This window comes from Convolutriloba macropyga, chromosome 10, assembly GCF_964194025.1.
Source record: "Convolutriloba macropyga chromosome 10, txConMacr16.3, whole genome shotgun sequence".
Classification (NCBI taxonomy): Eukaryota; Metazoa; Xenacoelomorpha; order Acoela; family Convolutidae; genus Convolutriloba; species Convolutriloba macropyga.
In genome coordinates, this window is record NC_134477.1 from 11,678,092 (window position 1) to 11,705,547 (window position 27,456).

At 34.4% G+C, this 27,456-nt stretch overlaps 1 protein-coding gene and 1 pseudogene across 1 annotated transcript; one reads left to right on the top strand and one right to left on the bottom strand.

The window, feature by feature from the left end:
* LOC142348566 (dynein axonemal heavy chain 7-like) overlaps window positions 1–27,456 on the bottom strand; it is a 460,211-nt pseudogene that overhangs the window by 428,511 nt on the left and 4,244 nt on the right.
* LOC142348567 (uncharacterized) lies at window positions 159–26,439 on the top strand. The gene is made up of 10 exons (XM_075399952.1): window positions 159–1,171; window positions 3,800–4,358; window positions 6,874–7,235; window positions 7,669–7,937; window positions 14,732–14,867; window positions 15,504–15,632; window positions 15,999–16,239; window positions 20,119–20,258; window positions 25,105–25,237; window positions 26,046–26,439. Exons 1-10 carry the CDS (start codon window positions 1,142–1,144, stop codon window positions 26,399–26,401), a joined length of 2,355 nt encoding a protein of 784 aa, XP_075256067.1. The 5' UTR covers window positions 159–1,141; the 3' UTR covers window positions 26,402–26,439.

Consider the following 27,456-nt stretch of genomic DNA (forward strand, 5'->3'; position numbering starts at 1 on the left):
TTCCCAGAAATAACGAAACATAAATTATGGTAGAAAGTAGCCCAAAATTTTCACCCAACGGGTGAACGATAAAATTCGTTCATACCTATCAGATACAGATGCCTTCTCTATTCAAAAACTAATTTCCCTTTCGTGGTTAAATTGCCTATTCTGTTATTAACCACGTTATAAGTGTCACTTGCAGTTATAACTAAATTGGTTATTACTAAGAGATAAATAGAAGCACCCTGGCCCCGTTTTTAACCCCCACCAACAAACATCCCATACCTTTGTCCCTTTATCTAATCATACTATCTTTACATCCCCCCCCCAACTTTGAGAGAATAAAGAAATACGCCAGACCTCCAAATTTGCTGTTTTCAGATTGCTTCGCTTTGTTACGTGTATCCCTCAGAGCGCGTTAATTTTGAGAGGATAAAATTTAATCCAAATTTTTATTACCAAAATCAGTTAGCTCCCTTTTTTTCCTTATTTTTTTCCCAATTTCATGTAAATAATCAACAAAAGTGACGCCATTTCTTTCTCCCAGGTCGTAAAAACACCAAAAAAACTGTGGAAAAAAGTCCTGTTTATTTTGCATAATTTCAACTTGGTAATTTAGGCCAAAACAATAAAACTTTATCTTTCACTCAAATTACGTATGTAAATTACATTTTATTTCATACTTTCAAATACGCAGTTGCCTTTTTCGTATCGGAAGTTGAAATGTGAAAAATGTAGTTTTCCCACGTTTATTGCGTAAAATTTTGGAATGATATGAATTTTTACCTTTAAGCTATTTTGGTGGGTAAAATTCTGCAAGGGAAAACGCAATTAACATTTTTAACAAGAAAGATTTTACCCGATCTTTTTAATCCTGCCCAGATTTAGGAGCCATAAAGATATTTGAACATCAAACGGGGAATTCAACCCTTTTCAAGATAGAGACAAATATATTCAATTTTCGTCGTTAAAACCCAAAAGTTACCTCTTTTACCTAACGCTGACCCGTATTACAGTTTCAAAGTCTGTTAGATAAAATTAATTTTGCAAGATATATCGTAATTAATTAGATGAATCATATTATTGTCAGTACGGTTATCAATTTAAAGAAATTTTTTTTCTCGGTTTAATAGAGAAAATTTGTTATTCTGCTGTTACAATGAAATATTCGACCTTTATTGTAATAACGGTAAGTTAATATTTTACACAATTTCTGCACGCATTGGTGATATTAAAACGATCTTAATCGTGATATAAAAACGAGCTGTTTTAGTCGTTTATATGTCCGATTTCAACCGAACTTCGAATCTTGTACAATTTTTCATCTCACCTCAGTAAATTATTAAATTTTCATTAAATATGCAAGCCTCGCCAAATGGCAGTGTCGAGCATTTATACCACCTTTTGGTTAAAACTAATCTATGCTTCATTTCGTTGCACAAGTTCAATTTGCTCGTGTATAATTTCTCGGGTTTTTCACAATTTTTACCGACCATGTTTTAAGATTAGGGCTATAAGGAAGAGTGTACATTTGAGATAGTTGTGATACGTTTGAGATAGTTTACAATTTTCATTTTTTTTGGAAATTGCTTCATGTTTTTCATGTTTGGAAATATCCGTAACAATTATCCACAATGCCTGTTTTTGAGTAACATTACGATGCAGAGGTATGCCCAAAATTTCCGCCTTAGTAAAATTGGCTCAAAAATGAGTTACATACAATGAACGAAATTAGATGACATCCTTTGTATCTTACTTTTCGCAAAAGGGGTTCCGCCAATTTTGCGAAATAAAATAACATTCGGTTCGAAAAGAAGGTAACAAATCTTGTAGCAAGTTTCCGCTCATTTTAGGTATCTATTATTCGCGCTCATTTTGAGCATGCAATAAGCACTTTTATAAAGATTCAATTGAAGCTTTCAAAGTGCTTTAAATGCATGCACACACAAAAACTCATTTTTTCTGAAAATTCCCTCGCACATCAAAGGTATTGTATATCAATGTGGGATTGGCCAATTTTAATAAATAGTAACAAATAGTACTAATAAGTAGTAATAAGTTGTAATAAAGTACTATAGGTAGTAATAAAATAGTAATAAAGTACTACTAGTAGTAATAAGTAAGGATTAATTAAATAAGTAGTAATTTCGTTAGGCTTAATTGCGGATTATATGCGAAATCGAGCTACAATGCGTGCGAAAAATCGATACGTAAATTGAGCGGATGTGTTATACAACTCGCGCGAAAAATAGGTTATTGAGTTTGTACTTGTATTTCGCGGCTAAAATTAGGACACTTTTGCGAACACGGGATACGATATTCCCTTCCATTTTGCCGGTTTCTGCTAAAGTAGCTATTTTCCGCAATATTGTACCACTTTCAAGGTATTAACATAGTGAAAACGAACACGAGATACACACATCGAGCATATCTGCCCGTGACGATTTGGGTATACCTCTGCATCGTAATGAAGCGCGAACAAAAGTTACAAGATTTCATCAAGCTTCTTTATTTTGTTTATTTTGTAGCGCTAAGCGCTTGTATAGATGAATTTTGATTTCAATTAGGTTTTTACGACTCGAAGAGGAGTATTGAGATTCTACAGGTTTTTTTTAGCAGAAAGCAGACTTCTGTTTTCGAACATTGGACTTTAACATTAGCTTCGATTGTAATGTAGAGTAATTAGGAACTGCTGGTAATGTTCACGGTGAAGAGGTCATTTTGAGATTTTTTGTTCCTACATAAGTCACCCCTCCTAATTATCTAAACTACACCGCACAACCCCCCCCCACCTATCTGCCCCCCCCCCAACACCTACCTGACCCCCCCCCCCCAGCGCCCCCGCACACCCCCTCCCCCAACTTACCCCCCACCTACCCCTATCCCCTCCCTTCACCTAGCTACCCCCACCTGCCACCTGCCCCCCCACTTACCCTAGCACTACCCACCTCCCCAATTTATCTACCCACCTACCTACCCCCCCCCCCCCCACCACCACCACCTATCTACTCCCCCCGCCCCAACTTACCCCCCCCCCCCACCTACCCTTACCCCCCAAACTAGCCCCTCCCTTCACCCACTACCCCCCCCCACTACCTCAGCACTACCCACCTCCCCAACCTATCTAACCACCCACCCCACCTAGCTCCCCCCGCACTTAAAAAATTGTAGGCATTGTTAAAACACTTTTAATGTGGTTTGTTAGGCTACTTTTGTGTTTTTTCTCTTGTCTATTTTGATGTTCTGATTCCGGTAAGGTTAAGTTAGAGATTATGATCCACAACGATTCGAGTCCTTTCCGGTATTCTACCGGCTATGTTTTTTTTATTGTGCCTCCAAGCTTGTAATTATATGAAAGCAAAACTTTTATTTTACCTGTAAAAACAACAAGTTGAACAAACATGCACAAAAATTTACATGGGTGTATAGCAGTTTAAAGAACGTTTCACGAATTACTTTATAGATAGGCCCCGTTTTTTGCTGGGCGAAAACGATAAAAAGGTCAGATAAAAATCACAAAAGAAGCTGTAGAGATTGCCCAGTTCCGATCATTTTCTAGACAAAATTTTTACCCGATGATACTACAATTTAAATTGATAGTCATGTTGATTAAATTCATTAAATTGATGGTCATGTTAAATTGATATATTCATTACAATGCTCTCAAAAGTACGGTTAGAACGCTTTAAAGCTACTGGAACCAGTTGCATACCAGAAAAACATTCATCGAAACGCAAAACTTTAAAAGATTCTTGCAAGAGTTTAGTTTTTCAAATTTCTGTGTTGATCACTATTGTTGAAAAATTAATGTCTTTAGATATTCTTCCGATCCGTGCAACTTTTCTGTCCCAAGCATTGCCAGTGTTCTCAAATGAAGGGTGTTGTCGAATGCTCCGGAAAAGACCTCAAGACATTCCCATCCAGAATTCCAGAATGGACAAAATTCCTCAGCGTTGAACAAACTTCAATTACGGATCTGCAATCAATCGACTTGGAAAACCTCCCAGATTTACTAGTGTTCAAATTCCAAAAACACAAAAGCCTCAAAATTGGGCCAAATTTGTTCAGTAACAACCGAAAATTGTTCAGCATTCATTTATCAAATAATCAACTTACCGAACTTAACAAACGTGTTTTTGAAGGTTTGACCCTAGATACGCTTGATTTGACCTCTAACAAACTTTCGGTGTTTGAGGCGAACTATATGGAAGGAGTTTTAGCGGTCAAAAAGTTATACCTCCAATCAAATCGTCTGCAGGAAATCGAGGATGACAGTTTGACCTTCGTGAGCAATTTAACTGATTTGTATTTGAACTACAATAATTTGAAGAAAGCGCCTGGAACAAAAACGGAAAAGGCTCATACGAAAGTAGAAAGTAAGTTACTTTTCAAAAACAACTATAAGTTGGTCTAACTTTTTGACCATATTTAGCCACTGTTAAATATGGAAACCAGAGTTTCCACGGCTAACAATAAAAAAATGTGTGGGAAAAACAGCACATGACTCCACTTTAAGTCCACTTCTCATTCCATTATAGTTCCACTCATAATTCCTGACAGATAGAAAAAATTGTATCAGTATTATTTAATTTCTATCCCGATCTTTTTCACTTTAGGTGATGAAAATTATTTTTACACTAATGCCAACAGAGCAGAAAGTTGATTTTTCCTAGCTATTTATAATCAAAATCGAACGAAGTTTCAATTGTCCGATTTGATTTTTTGATTGGTTTTTTCTCTCTTCACTTTTTTAGTGTTACGCGATTCAATTGTTTGTTCATAATTTTGGCAGCTGAACTCAATTGACGGAACTCTACTAATCTAAGGTAAATAATAACTTTACTAGAGTTTCGTTTTATTCTTCAATTTAGTTCTTTGTAGCGGTTTATAATATGTATTAACATGTGAAGCCGCTTAGTAAAAGTGTTGGATCCGCGCTTGAAGCAGGTTACAACCCTTCACGCAGAATTCTTCCTTAAAAGTAATTAAAAAAATGCAAAGTAGTTTGCAATGAAAAAAAAAACAAATTGGCGCAAAAATGGTGTCATTCCCTGTGTTGAGGATATCGAAGAAAAAAGTAAAAAATAATTGCTCGGTTTTTTATTTCGGTTGCAATACTTACAAAAAGTACCCATTAAATCTTTTTTTAAGACAAGGATCTCAAATTATAATTTTACTTAAGGGGTGATATCAAAGTCTTTAAAAATTCATTTTTGATTATAATAGCAAGAAGCCCAAATGTTTTTAGAGAATGAATCTAACGCATAACGCACTTGTTTGTTCTTTGCCAATGCTGTAACTTGTTACATTGGCTCCCTTAGAAACTCTTCTATCAGAATAATTTTGATTATGGTAATTGATATGGAAAAAAATAGTTAACGTTAAGAAAATCAATTTTCAGGTTTCCATTTTTTAAGTTTTCACTTGTTTCAAACTGACCGTTCTCGATGTTTTTTGTGTTTGCTTTCTTTTACTTGTTACTTAAACTTTTCATAACCAAGTTTGCATTGCAACGGGCAAAATCCAGAACATAAAACACAGAGGTCTCATAGTAGAACGACATCAATGTTGATGACAAAACTGCAAAGAAGTGGAGCTTTCTTGACAGAAAAAACGCATGTTTTTACTGAAGGTAACTGTGGAGCACTGCCAACTAACCAAAATAAAATTATCAGTAGAAGTTACCTGAAAGATCACAAGTAACTCAATTGGCCCACTAAAACATTTGTTAATAATTACTGTTACAAACCATTCTCATCAATGAACCATTACATTGTTCAAGGTGAATTTTGTTTAGACTCCGTATATAATAGGTTGATGATTATTGTCTGTCGTTTTAAAGACCGAGTGTAATAAATCTCGAATGCCCAGAAATCAAATAAAACCGAGTGTCAAAAACCTTAATTAATTATTTAATCAGCAAGTAAGGGTTGTTTTTTTCTGGTTTCACTATTCGTTTCGGTTTATAATTCAGCGTCTTTGAAGGTTTTGAATTAAGAGAGAGAGAATGTTAAAAAATTTTGCTCGTTCTGCTAATTCGCATAGCATGCAAAGATCTATAATGATTGTAAAATGGATATTGGTTTGAGAAAAATTCGATTTTGTGATTTCCAGTAGGTTGACCCGTTGCGCTTAAGATTTTTAGTTTTTGATTGACTTGTTTTTTTTTTAATTTTTTATTTGCTTTTGTAATTTTTTAGTCACAAAATACGACTTCAGTTGACTTTTTTTTATTTCGGAATGTTGAAATCAGCGTTAAAAAAGACACTAATTTTTGTCCACCTAGCTCATTTTTCAGAAACGTTCCACACATTTATCAAAAATTAAACCAGCTGGCAGAAAGTCAAGCAGGAGAACAGAGCACCCCTTTTTCAGTTCAGTTTGCAGAACTAATTTTCTCTGAAGCTGTGCTTATTTTTTACCTTGGCTTTCATTTTTTGGATAGCACAACTATCAGTAATCATTATAGGTAAAGACACCTAATATTCCGTGTCTATGATTTTCATGCAATAATTGAACAAACATTTACAAAATCAAAGATTTGTTCTTCTGATTCACTACTTGTGAAGTAAAGTGAATTTTTATTTAGTTGAACAGTTGGAGTCTGAAACTTTTTAACTATTTGACTTACAGCAAATAGTGACCCTGTCTAGAGCGAGTCAGTAAAAAAACGAAAGTGTACTTTAATGTCATAATCAGCTCAAAATGCTTGTAAATCGATAACATGTATTTGTTTATTTGTAACTATATTAATATTTTCAATGCTTCTTTTGACAACCAATAGCTTTTAAAAGTTTTTTGCGAATTATGTCATATTGTTGATGTTAATGTTCCGTCAGTTAAATTTTGAAAATTGTACTGCTCTAATTAGACTTTTAAGTTTTTGTTTAGTTTTGGACATGAGCGGTAACCCGATAAATGTCTTGGGTCCAAATTTCTTCGGAGGATTTCCAGCCATCAGATATCTGTACTTAGAAAACATAGTCAACAAAACCAACCTAGCAGTCCATGAGAAAGCATTCGAAACGAACATCTACATACAAAAGTTGGATTTGAGCAATAATAACATGCTTCAGATTCCGCGCGAAATTTTCGAAAACAACAGAGCCATTCAAATTCTGAACATGAAAGGCAATTCTTTGAGTTCCTTCCCGAGTTTGGAGAGTATGCGGGAATTGCAGCAGATTGACTTTTCAGACAATCTATTGGACGGGTTGAAAGCTTCGACGTTCAAACGGAACTCACAAATAAAGGTTAGAAACAATCATTTAAGGGTGAAAAAGCAGAACACCTTAATCATACATAATTTTACTGCGTCACATTATTGACACCTGTATATAGGTATCTAATATTTCGAGATTTTTTTTTGAAGTTAGAAAAATAAATTGCATTGTTAGTTGATGCTGTTTCTGATCTGGTTAGGCTTTAATGCTAGTAAAAAAAGGTAATGTTTGAAGAACTTCATCATTTGTGGTATTCTGGGATCTTTTCTGTTTGTGCCCCCCCCCCCCCAGTACGTTATGCAACCCCCTCTCCCACCTGTTATGAAGCACACTTGCCATTGCATATAAAAAATCATTTTGTAAAAATATGGCACGTGCGTCTGGGGGTGCAAATAATATGCAATGCACACACTAAGCTGGGGGGGGGGGGCACAAACGGAAAAGATCCGTATTCTGTTCCCAGGAAGCGAAGTTCCGCAACAACGTCATCGAAACTCTAGACAAAGATCTATTCAGCAACCTTGCATTCCTACACAAACTGGATCTCTCTTTGAACCAGATCTCAACAATTCCAGAACCCTTTATCAAGGCAATCGAGGGTAGTTTGACCAAATTCCAGTTCTATTACGCGGGCGAGAAGTGGAATTGGCTGGATGGGAATCCGTTGAATTGCGACTGTGGAATAATTCCCCTCTTTCTGTATTTAAAAAGGGTTCCCGATGCTGCGCTGGGGTAAGAATCGCGCACAGAATATATCCTCGAGTTTTATTCGACTCATTTTTTATAAATGGTGAAAATATTTTATGTATCGAGGCCGTTTACAAACCCCGGTTCTAAAAGATCCGGGTTGTTGTTTCGCAGGTTTAGACCTTGACTTATGAAAAACTATAAAATTCTAGTGGGGGGGGGGGTTATTGGCTATAATTACAAGGCCGAGCACCTAGTAAATGTCGAGGTAAAACTCACTATGTCCTTAACAGAATGCGTCATTATGATGATTTTTAAATAAATTTACGGCTTCAACACGCATCAAAACCTTATATAATATTTGAAAAAAAACGCTAATTGAAATAGGTTAAAAAATTTGCAAATCATCTTGATTGTTGATTTAAAAAAAATCAGAACGTGAAAAACCTGTTTTCGCTATTTGGGTAGATGATTTTGTCGTTCCAGGTGACTCGCCTATAGAGATAGCGTAATTTTGATAAGAGCACTTGAATGAACTCAATGTGGCAAAATATTTCAAGTTAATTTTTGGGAATGAAAACTGACCAGAGGTGTATAGCAGTATGAGCAGAAACCTGATTACAAAGTCAAGGCATATCGACAGGTATGCTTCAGTTTCGAATGAAATACACTCAACATCCTAGCTAAATTTGCCAAGTTTCAATTCCCTGAAAAGTCAAAAAAAATTAAAAAGGCAGAAAACTACAAATGATTCTCTGAAACAAACCAGGGTTTGGCTCTTCAAGGGAGTTATTGAATGCATATTTAAAAGGCGGAAGAAATGGCTGAAGGGCAAGAGCTGTTTTAGAAATGCAAAACAGCAATGAGAGAATATTCTATTGGAATCATCAAAACTGGACACTGTGACCATGTCTTCTTGTAGCAGCAATAATACGGCCATGCCTTATTTAGATCCTTAATGCTTTTTTCCGAAGTACGCATTTGACTATGTGTTTTTTAAGCTGCTAGGTGCGGACAACAAATACTTAAAAAACTTTGCTACCTCTTGGCTTTCTACTCGATATTAAAAAATAATTGAACTAATTTAAACACCATTAGTACAAATTGGAGGTGAATTATGTCGTTATCTTCTCCAATAAATATGGGAGAGCTGGTGTTTTCCGCAGATTAGGTTTTATATTTGTTTTCAGGTGTCTCATGAGACTCCATTTTTGTGAATTTGAGTTTTGAGAAGAAATTAGTATAGCCGGAGAAGTTTGATCGGGAGTGTTAATTAAGTCATCGATTTTTCGATGCCAATTTTACATTTTAAGGCTTTCAGACTTTTCATACTACCCAAGTTTAAATATGTGATTTTTAATAAAACTATAAGATGTTTGTCTGAAATGCGTTCATTTTGTCCGTCCACAAAAAAATCTAATTGAAGACATTTTCATTTCACCAAGGTGCTGCAAATTTCTTTTTCAAATATTGGAGCATAGCAATGAACTTAGAAAATATCTTGAAGCTTTCAAATGCATAAATGCACAACGAGAACATAACTTATTGTATATAATGACAATAGCAACAACAATAATGACAATATAATAACAATTCATAAAACTAATGAGAATTAATCTTGAGCTATGTACTTGTCAAATCTAACGTGTAAACAATATGTTTTTTTTTACTAATAATAAGACCAATTTTTGTTGTATTTTTACTTTTTTTGAATCAATTCAAATAAATTAATCTTAATCTCAAATTCTTATTCTCTCTGAATTCTTTGAGGTAGAAGAGTTTCGATATCTAACGTGCCAAAGCTCGTACTACCTCATCATTGTTGTTGCACTACAGTGTCCTAAATATCTTGCGAACAGTTAATGTAGTGAAATTAATAAACTTTTTTGTTGACGCTAGCCATTCAAACTGAATTATAATTATTCTCTAAAATAAAAACAGTTTAGGTTTAAACAAAAATGGCTAATTTTAGTCCGTTGAAAAACGAAAAAAATTACCGTAATTGCTAGGTTTGTTTTTCAATAAAATAAAGTTCTACGAGAACGGAAAACGGTAGATCAAAAGTTTTTTTTCACAAAACAGGATTGTGTCCTGAGTAATTAACTATCAACGTGATTTCTATGGCAGGAAAAGAATAGTTTGACAAAAAATCGAATCTTGATGTTTAAACGGTTTCATTTCGAGGATTTTTGAAAATTGAGTTTTGAGTTATCAGAAAATAAAATTACACTCAATCTGTTTTCCCCAATCTTTTTTTTTCAAATTGTCTTTGACTTGGGCTAAAAATAATGGAAGTTTTCGGGATTTATGAAGAGCATAGCCAAAAATGTTTGTCAAAGCAAGGCTATTGCCAGTTATTTTTAATTCTAAAAAGTGGGAGTGTACCTCGTGCGCTTTCAAGAGACACATAAAAGTTTTTTGCAGACTTTAGTTTCGAGTAAGGGCTGCTCCAGATAACAAAGCCAAAAGACCCAAAAATATTCTTTTTGCAATTAAACTGACAAGCCTAGAATTGATTTATTTGCCAACTGCTGACAAAAAAGACAGCTGAGAAATAAGGGACTGATTTCCTTCGCAACATTGTTGAACGAAATGTAACGCTCGTTAATTTCTCCTTCAGGCAAATTTTTTTGGCTACTGCGGACAAAATTATTTTAAAATTATTACTTTAAAAGGCTAAAAAAATTATTCAATTAGCTTTGTTTTAGGATAAACAAAACTAGTAATTGAGGCATTAAAATTGCTTTCAAGCAAACTAAAAAAATTAAACAGTGTAAAACAGCTTTAATGGAACATCATTTGACTACGAAAAGTTTATCAGTTGACAAAGGTTATCCCTGGAGACAAACATGTGAACTTAAAGGTTCTTTATTTTGTTGTCTCTTCTATTGAGAACTAATAAAACATTCTGGAACGTTAGAGCCTGGCATCTGTCTTCTATTTCCTTAAAGTTCGCCGTTTCCAGAAAAACTCCCACTGAAATTGAAATTATTATGGTTTTTGCCGAAACTGCAGAAATCAAGTTTCAATTCGGTTTCTGTAATTTGAAACAGACTCTAGAAGAGTTGAAAGAAAATAAGCTGCTTTTAAAATCCTCTACTTTTTTTGAGAGGTTTCAATTTTTTTTTGTAATTTTGCATCTTTTCTACAGAAAATAAACGCAAAAGATTTTTCTTTTAAGAATTGCAGCAGTTGTTCATGTTTATCAGAGAACCGCAGACGGAGAGGTGATTTTGCACGACCTCAAGAAAGAGAACTTTAAATTGACTTTTTCTCAAGGCCAGCTGAACAAAAACGCCTGGTGGGCGAACCCAAATATGAATGAAGAATTGACCCTCAAACAAACATCACAGAGTTTTTTTGGCCGAACGCGGAAACAAATTTGTTGAGAAATAAAGCGTTTTTAAATTCCGCTAACTCTAACTCAAACAAGTTTTCATTAAATGAAAGTTTTGATTAAAAATTTGATTTTATGCGAAAAAGCATTTTGAGTAAAAATTACGTATTTTTTACAAGATATTTGCATTTCAAGTACCATAGATTGAAAAAAATAACTGAAGATTTAATACTTCCCCCTTTTTTTCTAATGCAAAAAAGGCGGCTCGTTAATGTGCGTTCGCACATGATGTTCCGACCCGAGCTCATCTACATTTTTGACTAAATTGTCAACCAAATGAAGAGATAACAAAAATAGATGTTTGAGTTTCAAACAATCGTTACACAACCTATCTACTAATTGAATTACATAATGCCATGACTCATTACAGCGCCAACGTGATCTGACATTAAAGAGACTAAGAGACAAAAAAAACAAACAACAAAATTAGCACCAACAAAAACTTCACAGCAAAAACTCAACATCTAAATTTAAAGGCACCTAGTAACAAAGTCAAAAAGCAGTCAGATAAAACCTTAACTACACAAGTTTACTTTTTCCCAAATATACAGCAGATGGAGAGTTTTCTTAATGAGACTAGGTAACAAGCCGACAAAAAGAACAAACAGTGAGGCGAAACTTAGAAATTAATCAACATTTTTTACACCAAGAAATGAAAGAAATTTAACTTAATAATCCTTGATAAATTACTAAAAAGTTATTACAAAACCAAAAGGACCTGTCTTTGATTAGAATAATCCATAGAAACAAACATAATAGAAACTCAAAAAATACAAACGGTTTGCGAAAACACAAACTATTGCTACCATTAAAATCATTAGCTATCATCTGAATGTTATGTATTTTTTATTTCAGTTGCTATTTCAACTAATTCAGCTGAAGGACTTACACTGAGGGATTGAATAAGTTTACTTGGGCCACATTTGAAAACCCTTGGGATCTGTTATTACGCGATTGTTCTGAAAGACGAGAAAAAGAAACACAAAAATTGGCCACTCAATAAGCGTTCAGAAAAACGCACAATGCCTAAAAAACAAAATATTAGTGAAAAAATTATATCAACAGATATGTTTTTTCTTGAAATACAAGAAATAGGATTGGACCTCGCATTGATGAAAATAAGTTACAATGTGACGAAAAGAACAACAAAAACTGAAAAGTTGGAAAAACATTTCAAAATGTTTATCAAAACTTTAAGATTATTCGATATCAGAGCTCCGGGTAACATCAATAATTCAATCCTCAATTACAGGCCTAAGAGAACTGTCAATTTGCGGCTACCTAAAGAACAAAAACAGCAAATTCAAGAAAAAGATGAGCGAGAAAAAAGGCATTAAAAAAACGAAACTTCCACTAAAAACTCTTCTATTTTCTATTATTTTTAAATAGCAATGGCATTTCTCTTATTGTCAAAATAATTTCAAAAAATCAACAATTATGAACAAATACATTAAAACCAAGAAATTTTTGAGGAAGTACGTATTATCAACGCCATTAAATTCATTAGCTTTCAACGGAAGCAGATAAATACGCAAATAAAGCCTCGATGGGACAAGAAGTTTGTTTGCCAATCATATTTCAGCAGTAAATCCTTACAGCAAGTTATTGACTATGAAAACAACATCAGAGACAGGCAAAAACCAAAAATTCAGTAGAAAAAGGCCAGAAGAAAATGTCGAAGCAGTTCAAATCGTAAGCTCTTCTCTGAAAACTTTTTCTATGATCCGTTGAACTTTTTCTTTGAACCAATGGGGACTATCAGCAGTGGGATGATGTGATAAGATTTCAAAAAGATCCGAAAATAAAATAAAGTACGCTGAAATTAAAAAAAAATATTAACAAAATCTCGTGGCATCAAATTTTTAAAAATTATAGGTAGAACATAAAGCCGCTAACCAGATTAATTTTTGGCTGCAGTAGAACGAAAAGGGATTCTGTTAGTTCTGACATTGAACAGGACTTCACGAAAAAAAAACATTTGTGGTTGGTTAATGGTCAAAATTTTTTTTTTCGAAATTTTTTTAAACTCTTAACAGCCATTAAACTCAAAATCTTTCAACGGAGTTCAATAACTACGCTCAGATATAACCCGATGGGAAACAAAGGTTGTTCGTCATGCATAGATAAATAACAAGACATCACAATAGGTCTTATGACTGTGAAAACAATAACAAAAACAGGCAAAAACAAAAATTCAGCAGAAAAGTGCGAGAAGAAAGTGTCGAAACCAATTAAACATTAGCTTTTCCCTGAAAGATTTATCTGTGATGCACTGAATGTCCTCTCTAAGCCGATGGGGCTAGAATTATTTTTTGATAATGTGTAAAATGTTTGAATAATGTGATAAGAGTTCAAAAGTAAACAATAATACAAAATATCCAAAAAAAATTAAAAAAAAAAAGGAACTAAAATCTTCTGTCATTGAAGCCACATAACCAATAGTTAGAAGATAAAAACGCTAACCGGAATCATTTTATTTGCAATAGAAAGCAAGTGGGTCCTTTCAGTACTGGCACTGACTAACAGTTCACAAAAAAGCTTAAGATTTGTTAGTGTTCAAAAAAATTTTTCGAATTTCTTTTTAATTCTTAACAGGCATAAATTTCAATAGCTTCCAACGGAAGTCAATAAGTACTCTCAAAGGTGCCCCCATGGAAGTACATTTATGTTGGTCATGCATAGGTAATCAATAAGATATCACAATAAGTCTTATGACTATTAAAACAACAAAAAAAACAGGCAAAAACCAAAAATTCAAATGAAAAGTGCGAGAAGAACGTGTCGAGCCGTTTAAACTATAAATTTTTCAATGAAACTGTTATCTGCGATCCACTGAACATATTTTTTAAGCCAATGGGAGATATCAATATTTGGATAATGTGATAAGATTTCAAAAGTAACCAATAATACGAAAATATCAAAAAATTTTTTTAATTTTTTTTAAATCTTGTGTCATTGAAGTCATATAACCAATAGTTAGAAGATAAAAGCGTTCATCGAATTAAGTTTGGTTGCATTAGGAAGGAGGAGGGTGCTGTCAGCCCTGTACTGACTTACAAGTCACGATAAAAATTTTATGATTCTTTAATGTTCAAAAAAATTCGAAAAAATATATTTTAAGTCTTAACAGCCATTAGCTGTCCCCTCAAAGCACTAGATATGTTCACTTAATATTCATCATGGAACATATTTTACTGTTAGTTAACAAATCCATGCCATAGGACTCAAAAAAATTAGTAAAACCTCAAAAAGAAATTAAAATTTTCATTTAAAAATGTGAAAACTCAGAATCGAAGCAAAAAAAACATGCGCTATACCTTGAAAACGATGTTTTTTGTTCATTGGGCTTCATTTGAATGTAAAGAAGGTTTGTCATTAATAGAACCTCGATATAAAATAGAACGAAATAGATCCGAACTTTAAGTAACCCTTTGTTCTGCAGGGTGACTTGTGGCTATCCGTCAGCGTTGAAAAAACACGAACTGGTGTCGGTGGACAAATCTCAACTGAGCTGCGTGGTGCCAAGAATTACCCATTTCTACCCTGAGAGTTCACATGTTCAGATGGTTGTCGGACAGGTAAAGAGAAATATTTTAATGCAATGATCTTGCAAGATTAAGCTCTTTTTCCGACCCGGGTTATCAATCTTGCAGTTAAATTTAAAAGGAATGAACTATAGTTTGAAAAGAGGCGAAAGATAAACTCCAACGGTTATCTTGCAAGATCTTGCACTACTCCTGCAAATAACGTTTATCTTGCAAGATCTTGCACTCGTAGTACTAAAAGCTATGGCTATCGTATCCCATATATATTAGATTCGAAAGCCAATGAAATTTCAAATGATGAATATTTAACGTAAAAATTGACTGGATCACCGAACTTAAGGTATTTTAATTAAAGGTTTTTCTGCGGGTAACTTTTATGTACATGTGAGGCAAAAGTTAAGGTTGAAACATCCAGATAAACATTTTGCATTCAGGGTTGGCGTAAAGGTCAGTTTAGTTGATGTAGGGTAAGTAAAAATTACCGGAACGCTTCTGGTAAAGCTAATGATTTTCATGTTATTTTATTTTAATCTATTCAAATGTGAACTGATTGAAAAACCAATTTGAATATATAGTTCCTCCCCAAGAGTGATCCGAACAAAAAACCCACTTGAGTATGTAGTTCCTCTTTCCACTAAAGTGGGTCGGCACAATTATATCGTTTTGTAGGTGATGGAATTGAAGTGTAAAGCGCAGAGTGACTCCGAGGAGTTCATCAACATTGATTGGATTCTTCCCAGGAGTAGGAAGTACAAAGTGCCACAGAAGGACAAAAAGACTGGAGCTGAACAAGTCATAGTTAGTGTCAAATACCGCAAAAAAACTGTGAAAACTATTTCAAAAAGTACCGGCAGCATTAAAACAATTGACAGCTGTCTCTCTGGTTTCTAAAAGAAAAATTTATAACCCCTCCCCCTTCCACTACGCTATTCTTAAACAGGCAATGGATGCACAAGAAAAAAACCCCTGGTTTAAAACCCATCAAAGTTAAACCCGATTTCAAACGGAAATAACTTTAACGAAAGCTTCAAAATATTTATTTTCAGATTTTACTGTATTTATTTTGTAATTTCTTTGATAACAAGTTGACGCTTTTCTAGTAAAGGTACGATTCAGTTTCTCTGGGGAAAAATGCGTATTTGAGCCAATTTTCTGCAAATTTAGCAAATCGGCCGCGTGACCACCAAAAGCGACGGCACAATCCTGCTTTACAACGTTCAGCTATCCGACAGTGGTGACTACACGTGCTTAGCCTACAACAAGAACGGCAAATCGGAGCGCAGTTTGAGCGTGAACGTTACAGAATACGTGAACGAACAGGACATGCAGACAGCCCAATGTGACATTTGTGAAGACGAGTGTACGAAGTATAAAATATCAGAGGTCAAGGTCATCAATATTGGATGTAAGTTAGTGCTTATTGTTCCGATCACAATTGGATCCTTTCTGGTAGCTCCCCCCCCCCCCCCGCTAAGTTAGGAGGCAACCCCCATTTATAAATGTTTAAACATATTGTTAAAGCTAGTAATCTTATACGTGAACATATATGAACAATATGCATTTACTAAAAGCTAGTACAGCTATGGTTTGAAGAATTAGGTAGTCAACCAAAATTTGTTACATAACGTCCTGGGTAGAGGTTTTTGGGTAAATTTTTGTAAGAAATGCGGTGAATGCGGTGAATTTTTGTGAGAAATGCGGTGATTGCTGTGAATGCGGTGACAATAAATGTTTCACCGCATTTCTTACAAAAAATCACCGCAAAATTCATTGCATTTCTTACAAAAATTCGCCGCATCGACTTTTGTGGCAAATTAATGTAAGAAATGCGGTGAAAGCGGTGAATGCGGCGAAAAAATAATTCACCGCCTTTCACCGCATTTCTTACAAAATTCACCGCATTGCTTACAAAAATTCACCGCATTTGCTTTCCAACGCTTATTCAATCTGATTTAAATTCATAAGAAATATCAAGGATGTACGTGACAGTTGCCGCAGTGGAATAAGCAGGGGAAGGCATGCAGGAGGTCCGAGGTGCGAACCCGGGTAGGGAAAATTCTTTTTTTTGTAAGAATACTCAGAATGCGGTGAATATAAATAATTCACCGTGATTCACCGCATTCACCGCAAAAAGATGTAAGAAATACGCAGTGAAATTTCTTTTCACCGCATTTCACCGCATTTCTTACGAAAATTTACCGCCAATCCTCGACCCGGGGTAAGAATCAATAAAAATTTCTGTATTAGATCATTTTTGGTGTTTTCGGCTGTACAATAAGGGCTTGATTTTTAAGTGCCTTCAATCTACCTAGACACTCTTGTTTCAATGAAATGCAAATACCGCTCTTACAATTTGCGAAAACTTAGATTTTGGGGTGCAAATTTAACGGCTATATAGGGGTGGGGCGCTAGCAGAAAGGATCCTCACTGTTTTAGCGTGATAGCCGATAGGTCAAGTTTGTGTATTGTTCAATCCCCTGCCTCTAACTCGGTCCGTGTGAACTTGAGCCCTTAATGAACCATAGCTCAAGGACGATCAGCTCCTGATCAATTTTGGCTGCAAAAAAAGTTACAGTCTCCATAAATTAAACTGCTCATTTCACAAGCAAATTGCTATTTTTATTGACTAAGTTAAAAAACAAAAGGCCCCTTCTGGACTATCGTTTTTGGATATGGTTCTCAAGAACGGTCAACCCGGGCTAAAGCTGTTTCAACGCAAACTCCTCAAAACAAGACCAATTAATGGGTAAACCCTAACGCAAGTGATATAATTTGCTTTCCGTTCTCTCCAGAAAACGGGTTTTCATCGAGATGGAGTTCATGGTACGTTTTATCCTCCCATTTTTGTTTAAACCGCAAAATCTAGATAGTGGAGTTCTGGAAATTACAAGGAGAAAAACTATTTCAATTAAAACCGTTTTTTTTTTGAATCTCCAATATGCAATTTATGATAACTGCGTCGTTGCTGTAGATGCTGACAAATTAGAAATCAAAATGAAAAATTCCGTTGATGTTTAAAAACAACAAGGTTTTCTTTTGCATTTCATCAAAACAACAAAAAAACTAACAAAAATCTAGCTACTGTAGTTTATTCATGTCTCTTAAGATATTACTCTCTAAAATTTTAAAACTTTTAAACTTGATTTTGGGCTTCTGACAAATGAAGTTTAATTCACCCAGGACTATTTTTTCAATAAATAAATTTCTTCTTTTTTCTGAAATAGTTATCTGCAGAAATTCTGTTTTTCTACTTCGAATATTTTTTTATTTAGAGGTGTGCCAAGGAAGATTTTGTGACTATTAAGTTCAGGTCTGCAATGAAAACAAAAATCCTCTAACTTTAATCATTAAATCTGCCAACTGAACACGATAAAGTTCAAAAAAGGTGGAACTGAACCATCATATCACCAGCATTTCTTAAAGAAAACTAATTGAAGTGAATATCCATGCCTCATAAGGTTTGGATATTGGGCAAACAGTCTAAGCTAATTATAAAGCTGAAAAAACTACAGGAGTTTTATAGCGACTTAGTTTTGTGGCCTCTCAAGGCAATTCGTTATCGAAGGGCGCCCTCAACAGGTTGCGAAATACGTGATACGACACGTTGGTCATGATTTTTAGAAATGAGTTAAAAACGTGCATTGTTTAAAATATATAAGCATTGTACACTTTTCGATACTGCGTTAGCACAATTACGGATTAACATTAAAAGACTCAAATCTGCTTGAAATTTATCTTTTCTCCGCAAACACAACCACACATTTGAATGATTTTACAAAAAATTTAGGCATTTTCCGTCTAAAATGGTGGTACTAAACTAAAAGAGACATTTTTCAACTTTTATTGTTAGCCGCCAGAAGCCATTTTATTGTTCGATTTTGGCTAACAAAAAGACTTTATTGACCAAAAGCCGCAATTAATGATCCTAGTGAAAGAAGAGAATCAGAGCAGGGGGGAAATTTATGCAAAATTATAATCCATTTTGTCAGCTGAGTCAATTGTTTTTCGAATAGTAAAAAACATTCCCCGAACACTTCTTTGTGATTACCCAAATTGCGGTGTGCATTAATGGTGCGAGCCATCCAGGCCGAAATCAGCCATGATCAGACTTTGGTTTGTCAATGGTCAGCCTTGAGCTGGTTATTAATTTTTTTGCTTCCTTTTGACTCGTTTCTAAACAGAACAATCTAGACCAAAAATAGCCATGAGGACACTTTAGACCCTTTAAAGCATCCTCGCTCAAAACGGACGCGTTTTAAGCTTTTAGCCTATTGCGTGCTAATTTTTAAGGTTTCAGCTTGTTTTTGTATCGTTTTAAAGGTTTTTGCCTGATTTTTACACAATCTCAAACCCTGATCAGAATTGAGTCATTATCAGACCCTCACAGACAATAATTAGCCATAATTAGATTTAGCAAAGAAAGCAAGGTGAGAATACGAGCCGATTTGACACATCCAGATTAAGTTTCGGCTGGTAGTTTGGAAAATTTTTCCTTTGCTGATTTTTCATTGTACTTGCCAATAAAAATGAGTTATTGCAATTTAATATTTCTGAAGCTGCGTTTTCTTGTGAGCTGCTCTGACCTAGTCAAAAGTGGAACGACGTAGTGGAGATTCTTTTTGAGCTGAAAATTGCGTATTCCTTGCAAACAAGTTTATGGAAATGTCAACAACATGACCAGTTTTGAGGTCATTATTGACTTTATTTAAAACAAATCTTGATTTAAAAGAAGACTATGAAAGAAAAATCTACGATCTACAGGGCTGCTCGATTTTTCGATTTTGACCTCCCTGTGCGTTTTTTTTCTGAATATTATCGCACACCTCATCTTGGGCAAAGTACCAGCAAAGTACAGAAATTTCGTGAGTAGAGTGTTTTGCTAGTTTCATTGTTTTGTCGATATCTTTTATACCGAAAATCACACCAACTGCTAATTAAAATTTGGATTTATGAATTTTCAGAGCGGCAGCAAAAAAAACTTAGATCAAATTGTACTATATGGGAAAAGTGAAGAGACGAGTGTGTGAAATCTGACATCTGACCGGTGAACTATTAATAAGTCAGACAAGTGTTTCTAGTTCATTATGTCTAAAAAACTGCTAGACTGAGCAACTAATGTTAGAAAAATTAGTAGAAAAAAGGTAATTAATTGCATAATACATCAATCAGCAATTGAGAAACCACAGTCTTTGGCTTTCTAAAAATATCGGGGTTGCGTAATAGCTATCAATTGATATCAGTTGCCAAAAGATGGTTAAAATCACTTGAGAGTTCCCCGTTTTAGACGAGAGTGTGACGGTTGATTGGGTGCCAACAGAACTGCGACAGTCGGAATACTACTTGTGGTACAGACAATTCATAGGAAACAGCCAACAGAACACAAACAGTCTAACATCAACTACCAAATCTGTTAAGATCAGAAAGGTAACTAACTAACCATAATCAAAATTACTTTTCGTTAACTTTTTAACGAAGACGTTATCAATGGGCCCATATAGTTGTGTGAGTTTTGTTCAGTCAGCCCCAGAACAGCATCTATGAGCCTTAAACTGAATTTGATTTGCGGGAAGCGAAAAAACAAGGAGGCTCGGTTATGTGCGTTCTCACAAAAAGTTCCGACCCCGCTCATCTACATTTTTCAATTAAGTGTCTACCAAATGAGGAAGAGATTAAAAAAACATATCCACATATCGATCAACAAACTACCAAGGAATAAAACAATCTGCTTTAGAGGGCAGATGAGACCTGTGACTACGGTAATATTGCTACCAGAAAAGACGGCGATAAAAAACGAATGATTACAAATATTAGTTAAGAACAAAACTTCTTGTCCATTTTTTTGAAAACCATTAATGAACAAATCAAAATGGCATCAGATAAAATTTATACCAAAGAAATTAACTTTTACTTCATTAGAAAAAATATGGGGCTTTTTCTCAATGCAACTTGGTAACAAGTCGACAAGAAAAGAGCAGAAGGGCAAAGTTTAATACGATTTGTTTTTTTTTTGAAAAAATTAATGTCAAACTGATTAGAAAAATTATGCATCAAATGAAATCCTCGAGAAATTCTTTTAAACCGCAATAGAGAGCGATTGGACCTTTCATTATTCAGGATATGTCATACGACTATAAAAGGACGACAAATACAGGCAAAAATAAAAAAAATGCACGAAAAAAATCGCACGAAAATATTTGCAGGATAACGATGTCCCGATAAAAACATTGAAAATTTTTGAGTGTTTTTTTAATGATCAGAGGACCACTCATTATTGTGATGACGTGAAAGGAAAACAAAAAACCTACAAAATTGGGCGAATTTGCAAAAATCTCGAATATTTTTCGAAAACAATGACAATTTGAAAAAAATGACAATTTGAAAACAATGACAATGAAAACAACGACAATTTGAAAATGAAAACAATTTTTGAAAACAATGACAATTTGAGGAAAGTACAAATGTTATTAAGAGCAAATTGTAATTCAATAGATATGGGATGTGACTTGTCTCTAGAGAAACTAAGCGATAAGTAAAAAGACTGGCAAAACTCACTAATCCATTGTCTTTTTTAAAAACAATTATTTTCAAAATTCATAAAAAAACATTAACTTTCTATTAAATGAATAGGTAGTTTATCTTGCGATATCTTAGAAAACTAATTGCAACTGTTATTTTTGTTTGCGACTAAGCCATAAGACTACAAAATAACAATAAACACAAGCAGAACTAAAAATGTTACAAATTTCTTTACGAAACCACACTGTTGAAGTCAGTGAATTTATAAGATACTAACCTCGAGAAAATCGAAATGTCAATTGCGTCACAATTGATCATTTTAGAGTGTTGCTAAAAATTGACTATCTCAAAACGACAACAAAAAAACCACAAATATTGAAAAGTATCTAAACCTCACAAAATTCTTCTGAAAAAAATTGATTAAGCCATAAAGATATAGGTCAAAACGTTTAAGAAATAGAGAAATTGTTGTTCGCTTCGACAAAAAGCTGAGACGATCACTGAATAATGACCTTTAGCTACTGAATATTTGGGATATGACAACAATTAAAAACAACAAACAGAGGGCAAAAATAAAAAACCGCTAACAAATTCTTCAAGAGAGCGGTGTGGCAGCCCTTAAAACCACATGTTATGCGAACAAAAAAATATGTTCGATTTTGTACTTTTAGATTTTTGTTGTGACGAAATTTGTATTTTTTCAATTAGGTTAACCAAAGAAACAAAAACAACAGCTAAAACGGTTAATTATGCAAAAAAATCGAAAAATTATGTTTCAAAACTCGTAGTACCAAAACCAAGAAACCGTTCTTTTGAAACAATCCGTCACCAAATGAACCAAATTATTTTGTATTCTGAGAAAAGAAATTTGACCTGTTTTCGATGAGAATAAGCTCAAAGTTGACAGAAATAATATAAAATTTGACAATTTCAAAAAATAACTTAAGTTTTCTTAAAACAAATACATTATATGACATAAGAGACATTAGGTAACAACAGAATGCATGGCACAAGTTCATTTACACTACTTGAAGAAGTGATTTGGACTTTTGGATGATAGACTTAGTAATCAGATAGCAAAAAGAAAAACAACTGAATGCAAAACACTATAACCCAATCAAAGTTTACTAAATTTTTCTCATCTTCAAAGCCATAAAAGCCACTATGTTCGCTGAAAACGAACTATGTTCACTTTCGGCCTCATTTTTACGTAAATGGGAGCTGTCATTCTTGAAGTCGTGAATAAATTTTTTGCCAGTAATTGGCATTAAAAAACAAAAGCAAAACGTTTGGAAAAAAGGCAGCACCAAAGTAAAATTCAAAAAATTTCTGATTGTAAGAATCCATGATAATATGGCGCGCGCCCGACAAACCGCCCAAGTTTTCCAAATTTTTTGCAAATTAGACCAATTGTTGAGTGAAATACTTCAAATATTAAAAAAAAGCAATGATGTAATTTGTATAATTAACGAGTTGAATTTGCAAAAAAATGCAAAACTTTAATTTCAGAAGACTTTCATAGGCGCCGAATTTCAACTAGCTCTATTTTGGAAATTAAAGAGATTTTGTCAACGGTTTCTAGGTCTCCAATTTCGGCAAACTTAAACAAAGTTGACCAAAAAAGCATATTTTGTGCAATTTTTGACGAAAAAATGTCTGAGTTTTGAACATTTTATCCAAATTTTCAGCAAAAGAAACTCAAATCAAACAGTCGAAAGAAACTCGGCCAAAATTGTCCGAATAAAAGATAAAAATTTGAGTATATAGTTCCTCCCTCCCCACTAAAGTGGGGGTCGGAACAATGATAGAAGTGAGGGAATATCTCAACATCGATAAAAGCCCCAGAGAATTATTGAGAAAGAATATCTATGGATAGAGAATAAAACCGAATTTAAGTCTTCAAAAACATGAACAGTCCGCAAAATTGGTAAATTTTTATTGAACTGAAATTCAATACGTGCTGGATGGGTGCAGGGAAAAAAGTGATAGTTTTCAAAAAGCGTCAAAATTTTACAAATTTCACTTTGAAGTGCCTATTCGATGTCATGATCAAAATTCTGTTCATAATAAGAGCATTATTAATTGCTCTCAAACGAAGTTTGTAGCAATTACATTAGTCCTGTCGGTCTTTTTTAAGCGATTTTTCGCTTGACCGATTTTTTGTCTGACGCTTTTGACTTTTTGTCCTCAAAAACGGGATAAACATGTAGCGCCCAGTGGGCATTAAGTACTCTTAGAGCCTTTCAGCTCTGTTTCAGCTCAGACTGTTTTGGAGACTTATACTTATGGAGTGGAGGGCGGTTCTTAGTGGTTGAAGACACCCCCATTGTTGACCCCCCCCCCCCCCCCCCCAATATCCCCCCCCCCCCAACCGCGATGTTGCAACCACCCCACTGTTGCCCTCCCCCATCCCTCACCATGAGCCCCCGGTGCACCATTTTTTCGACAAAACGTGCAATTCTCAATTTTTTGACATTAATCTTTCATTATTCAAGTCCTTCCAGATCCAGGAGCCAGAAAATGTCCATAGGGGTTTCAAATAAGTTACTGAAAAATTGTTATTGGCCAAGAAATAATTTTCAACTTTTTAATATAACAAATGTCAGCATTTTTTTGATGAAACTGGCATTTTTTCATAATTTTTTTTAAAAATTATTGTCATTTTAAGGTGTCTCTAGCCTCAAGAGCCATTAAAACTCCTCTAGGGTTTGATATTAGGTGATTTTATAGTTTCTAGACGTAATGGAATGTTTTTAAATATTTTAACATTACAAGATTTATCATTTTTTGAAAAAGTTTTTGCATTTTTTTCTTCATTTTTTTGACATTTATTTTTCATTATTCAAGTCTTTCAAGACCCAGGGGCCAGAAAAACCTCCTTAAGGGTTTAGAAATAAGTTACTGAAAAATTTTTATGGACCATGAAATAGTTTTCAATCACAAACTTTACCAATTTTTTTGAATTTTTTTAAATTTTTTTTCTTTTTTTAGGTGTATCTAGCCTCAAGAACCAACAAACCTCCTCTATGGTTAGATTATAGGTTACTGCGTAGCTTCTGGATGTAATGGAATGTTTTTCAAGAATTTCATGTCTGCAATTTTTAAAAGTGCTTGCAATTTTTTCAAGTTTTTATGCTATTTCAATGTTTTATCATTTTTCCGGCACCAGGGTCTTAGCGACCTCCTGCTAGGTTTGATGATAAGATGTTGCATAGTTTCTAGAGTTAATGGTCTGGTTATCAATATTTTCATGACTCCAGTTTAAGCAATTTTTTGATAAGTTTTAGTTCAAATTTTCGGAAAATTATTATCATTTTCCAAGTTTATGAATCTTTGAGCCAGTGAAACTATTTAAAGCTTGACATATGGATACTTGATAGTCTCTTGAGACAATAAAATGGTTTTGAAGATTTTAATATCTTGAATTTTAGCAAGATTTTTGTTAAAATTTGCGACTGTTTTCAAAATTTTTTCAATATTTTTGTCCTTTTCTGAGTTTAACGATCATTACTGGCCAACGAAGCTTTTCAAGTCTTGCAGATGGGTTACTTGACATAACTCCAGAGACAAAAAATAGTTTTGAACGTTTTCTCTGCGAAATCTGGAAGCTTAGCTTTTAAATTTTGCAATTTTTTCAAGTTTTTAAAATATCAGATTTTATTTGATTTGTTTACTAACAAGGCGAGAAATGTTCAACTCAGATTCAATACAGGAACTGACATGTGAATAATGACTTCAATCTTGTTGACTGTAGGCTAGCAACTACACCATTGGAGATCTATCCTCAGACACAGACTATATAGTGTGTGTACAAATGGGGGGACAGCCCTGCAGTCGAGAACTGATCAGTTTTTCTCACTGTGTAGATGTTACTACACTCGGAGCCAGTAAGTACCCGACACAGCCGTGCCCCAGTATGGAAATTTTTGAATTTAAACGTAGCAAAATTATCGATATTGCTTATTTGTAGCCCGAAAAATCCGATGAATATCAGTTTTTCCTTTCTTGTGATGTAATAGGGAACACATCGCAGGCGGGCGTTTCCCGCTATATCTATATCCCTTTAAATTAGCGCGACAGTAACCACCCCCCCCCCCCCCCCCCCCGATCATCTGCTCCAAACATGCTCTAAGAAGTGCTATACTTTCGTTCGTGTTTATAATTGGGGATAAAACAATATCTGGTAGTAAAGATAAAATACAGAACTACTCCGAAAAATACCAGTAAGCACTTGTCCGGAAGATTTAGAGTTTAAACGTAGTATAATTGTCGAATTTTCAAATTTTTAGCCAGAAAAATCTGTTGATAATCCTTGCGTTTTTTCCCAGAATTTCATTTCTTGGGAGCTGTTTTAAGTGATACATAAGCAGGCTTTCCCCCGCTATCGTCCTCTAACAAAGTGTGACAGAACCCAGCCCCCCCCCCCCCGTCGATTATTGGCTCTAAACATGCTCTAAGAAAAGCTATATTATCTTTCGTATTTATAATAGGAAAAAGGAACCAACCACTAGGTAAAGATAGAGACAAAACTACTCTGAAACACAACAGTAACCAATTTTTCTAGCAGAATAAAAACTTCGGTTACATATTTCTATAAATTTTCTAAAATTTGAATTCGAAATTTTTTACCGAGACATGTAAAAACTCCATCAGTGAAGTTAGGAAAGTTTTTTTACTTGAATAGACCATTTTCAGACAAACTCGGATCTTCAATTGTGCTTATATTCATTGGATTCTGCACTGGGACCCTATTCGGCTTATGTGGCTGCATTACTCTCATATTCAACAAAAAGCAGCCACACTCAAACCATCACAACCACCATTCACTTGGCAGCAGTCTCTCCAAGCAGAAGTACAAAATGTGCCAGATAGATGAAAACCACCAGAGAGGCAGTGTAGGTTTTCTACAACAGTCGACCAATCAACCCAATCAGCAAGATAGAATGAAATCTTTCGTGGAGTTGAGCAGTTCGCATAACGAACCCGGAGGGGGTGAAGATATTATGTATCCAGATATTTACTCTGGAACTGTCAGGACCAAAAGATTTTGAAAAATAAATACTAAAAATAAAATAAATACAAATAAATATCTGAGTTGAGTCAAATCGAATAGGTTTTGTTAAGAGATGCAAAATATTTCATGTTCATGACGAACCTTGAAACATCTATACTATAGTTAAGAGTTTAAGCAAAGATTTCCTTAGAATCAGAAAAATTCAAAAAATTTTCAGGAATACGTACTTCGTCAAATTTAGTTGCAAGATATCAATAACCTTGAAAGAATCTTGCAAGATTCGAATCCTCCGATCACTAAGATTTGTTACCCCGATAGGTCTTGACAAAAGTTTGGTAGATGATTTGAAATTTTCAAAGTTTATACAAAATTTATCTATATACTATGGTACCAAAAAGGTACGTACAGCACAATTTACTTTCCAATAAGCGTTGGTTTTGCACAAAACCATTAATTAGCGCAAAGACGTGAAGGAATGCATGAAATTGTGAACCTTTAAATGAGATCTTTGCATCTTTTTTTTTCACACAGAGAGCATGGTTTTATTTACTGTTTGCCACGCTGCTGCAATTCAAAATGACCAAAATTAATGGACAAAAACAAAAGCAACTCAGCTTAAAATCAGAACCTAGTAAACAACATGCATACAAACAATGCCAAAAATTAACAGGCTCAAGGCGTCTGCAGCGAAGGAACTGTCGAAGAAATGGAACAAGATTTTTTGACAAAAAACACTATAAACTAAAATCCAGACAAGTGTTCAATTTTGTTGGAATCTGATACATGGAAACTGTGTTTGCGGTGTTCAAACAGGATAAAGATTCCAGTTTATTTGGAAGTTTTGAAAAATTACGAAGAAAAATGGCTGAAAAATGACGATGAAAAATGGCAAATAGTCCCGATCAGAATCCGTCTAAAAACTTATGGGCAATTTCAAAGCAACAATTACTAAAACAGACAGTTGTTTAGGAAAATTTGGAAGAAAAGTGCCGGAAAATTGACACAAGTTTCGTTAGAAACTTGTGCAAACTCTATACAAACCGTCTCGTTGATATTTTAAAAGCTAAAAACGTAATGAAATGTTACTAGAGA

What these genes read in the sequence shown, in the direction of transcription:
- LOC142348567 (XM_075399952.1), top strand. Translation starts at nt 1,142, where the DNA reads ATGAAATATTCGACCTTTATTGTAATAACG. An exon ending in GGCTCATACGAAAGTAGAAA is followed by an intron (nt 4,359 to 6,873) that starts GTAAGTTACTTT and finishes GTTTTTGTTTAG; the next exon opens with TTTTGGACATGAGCGGTAAC. An exon ending in TGTTACTACACTCGGAGCCA is followed by an intron (nt 25,238 to 26,045) that starts GTAAGTACCCGA and finishes GACCATTTTCAG; the next exon opens with ACAAACTCGGATCTTCAATT.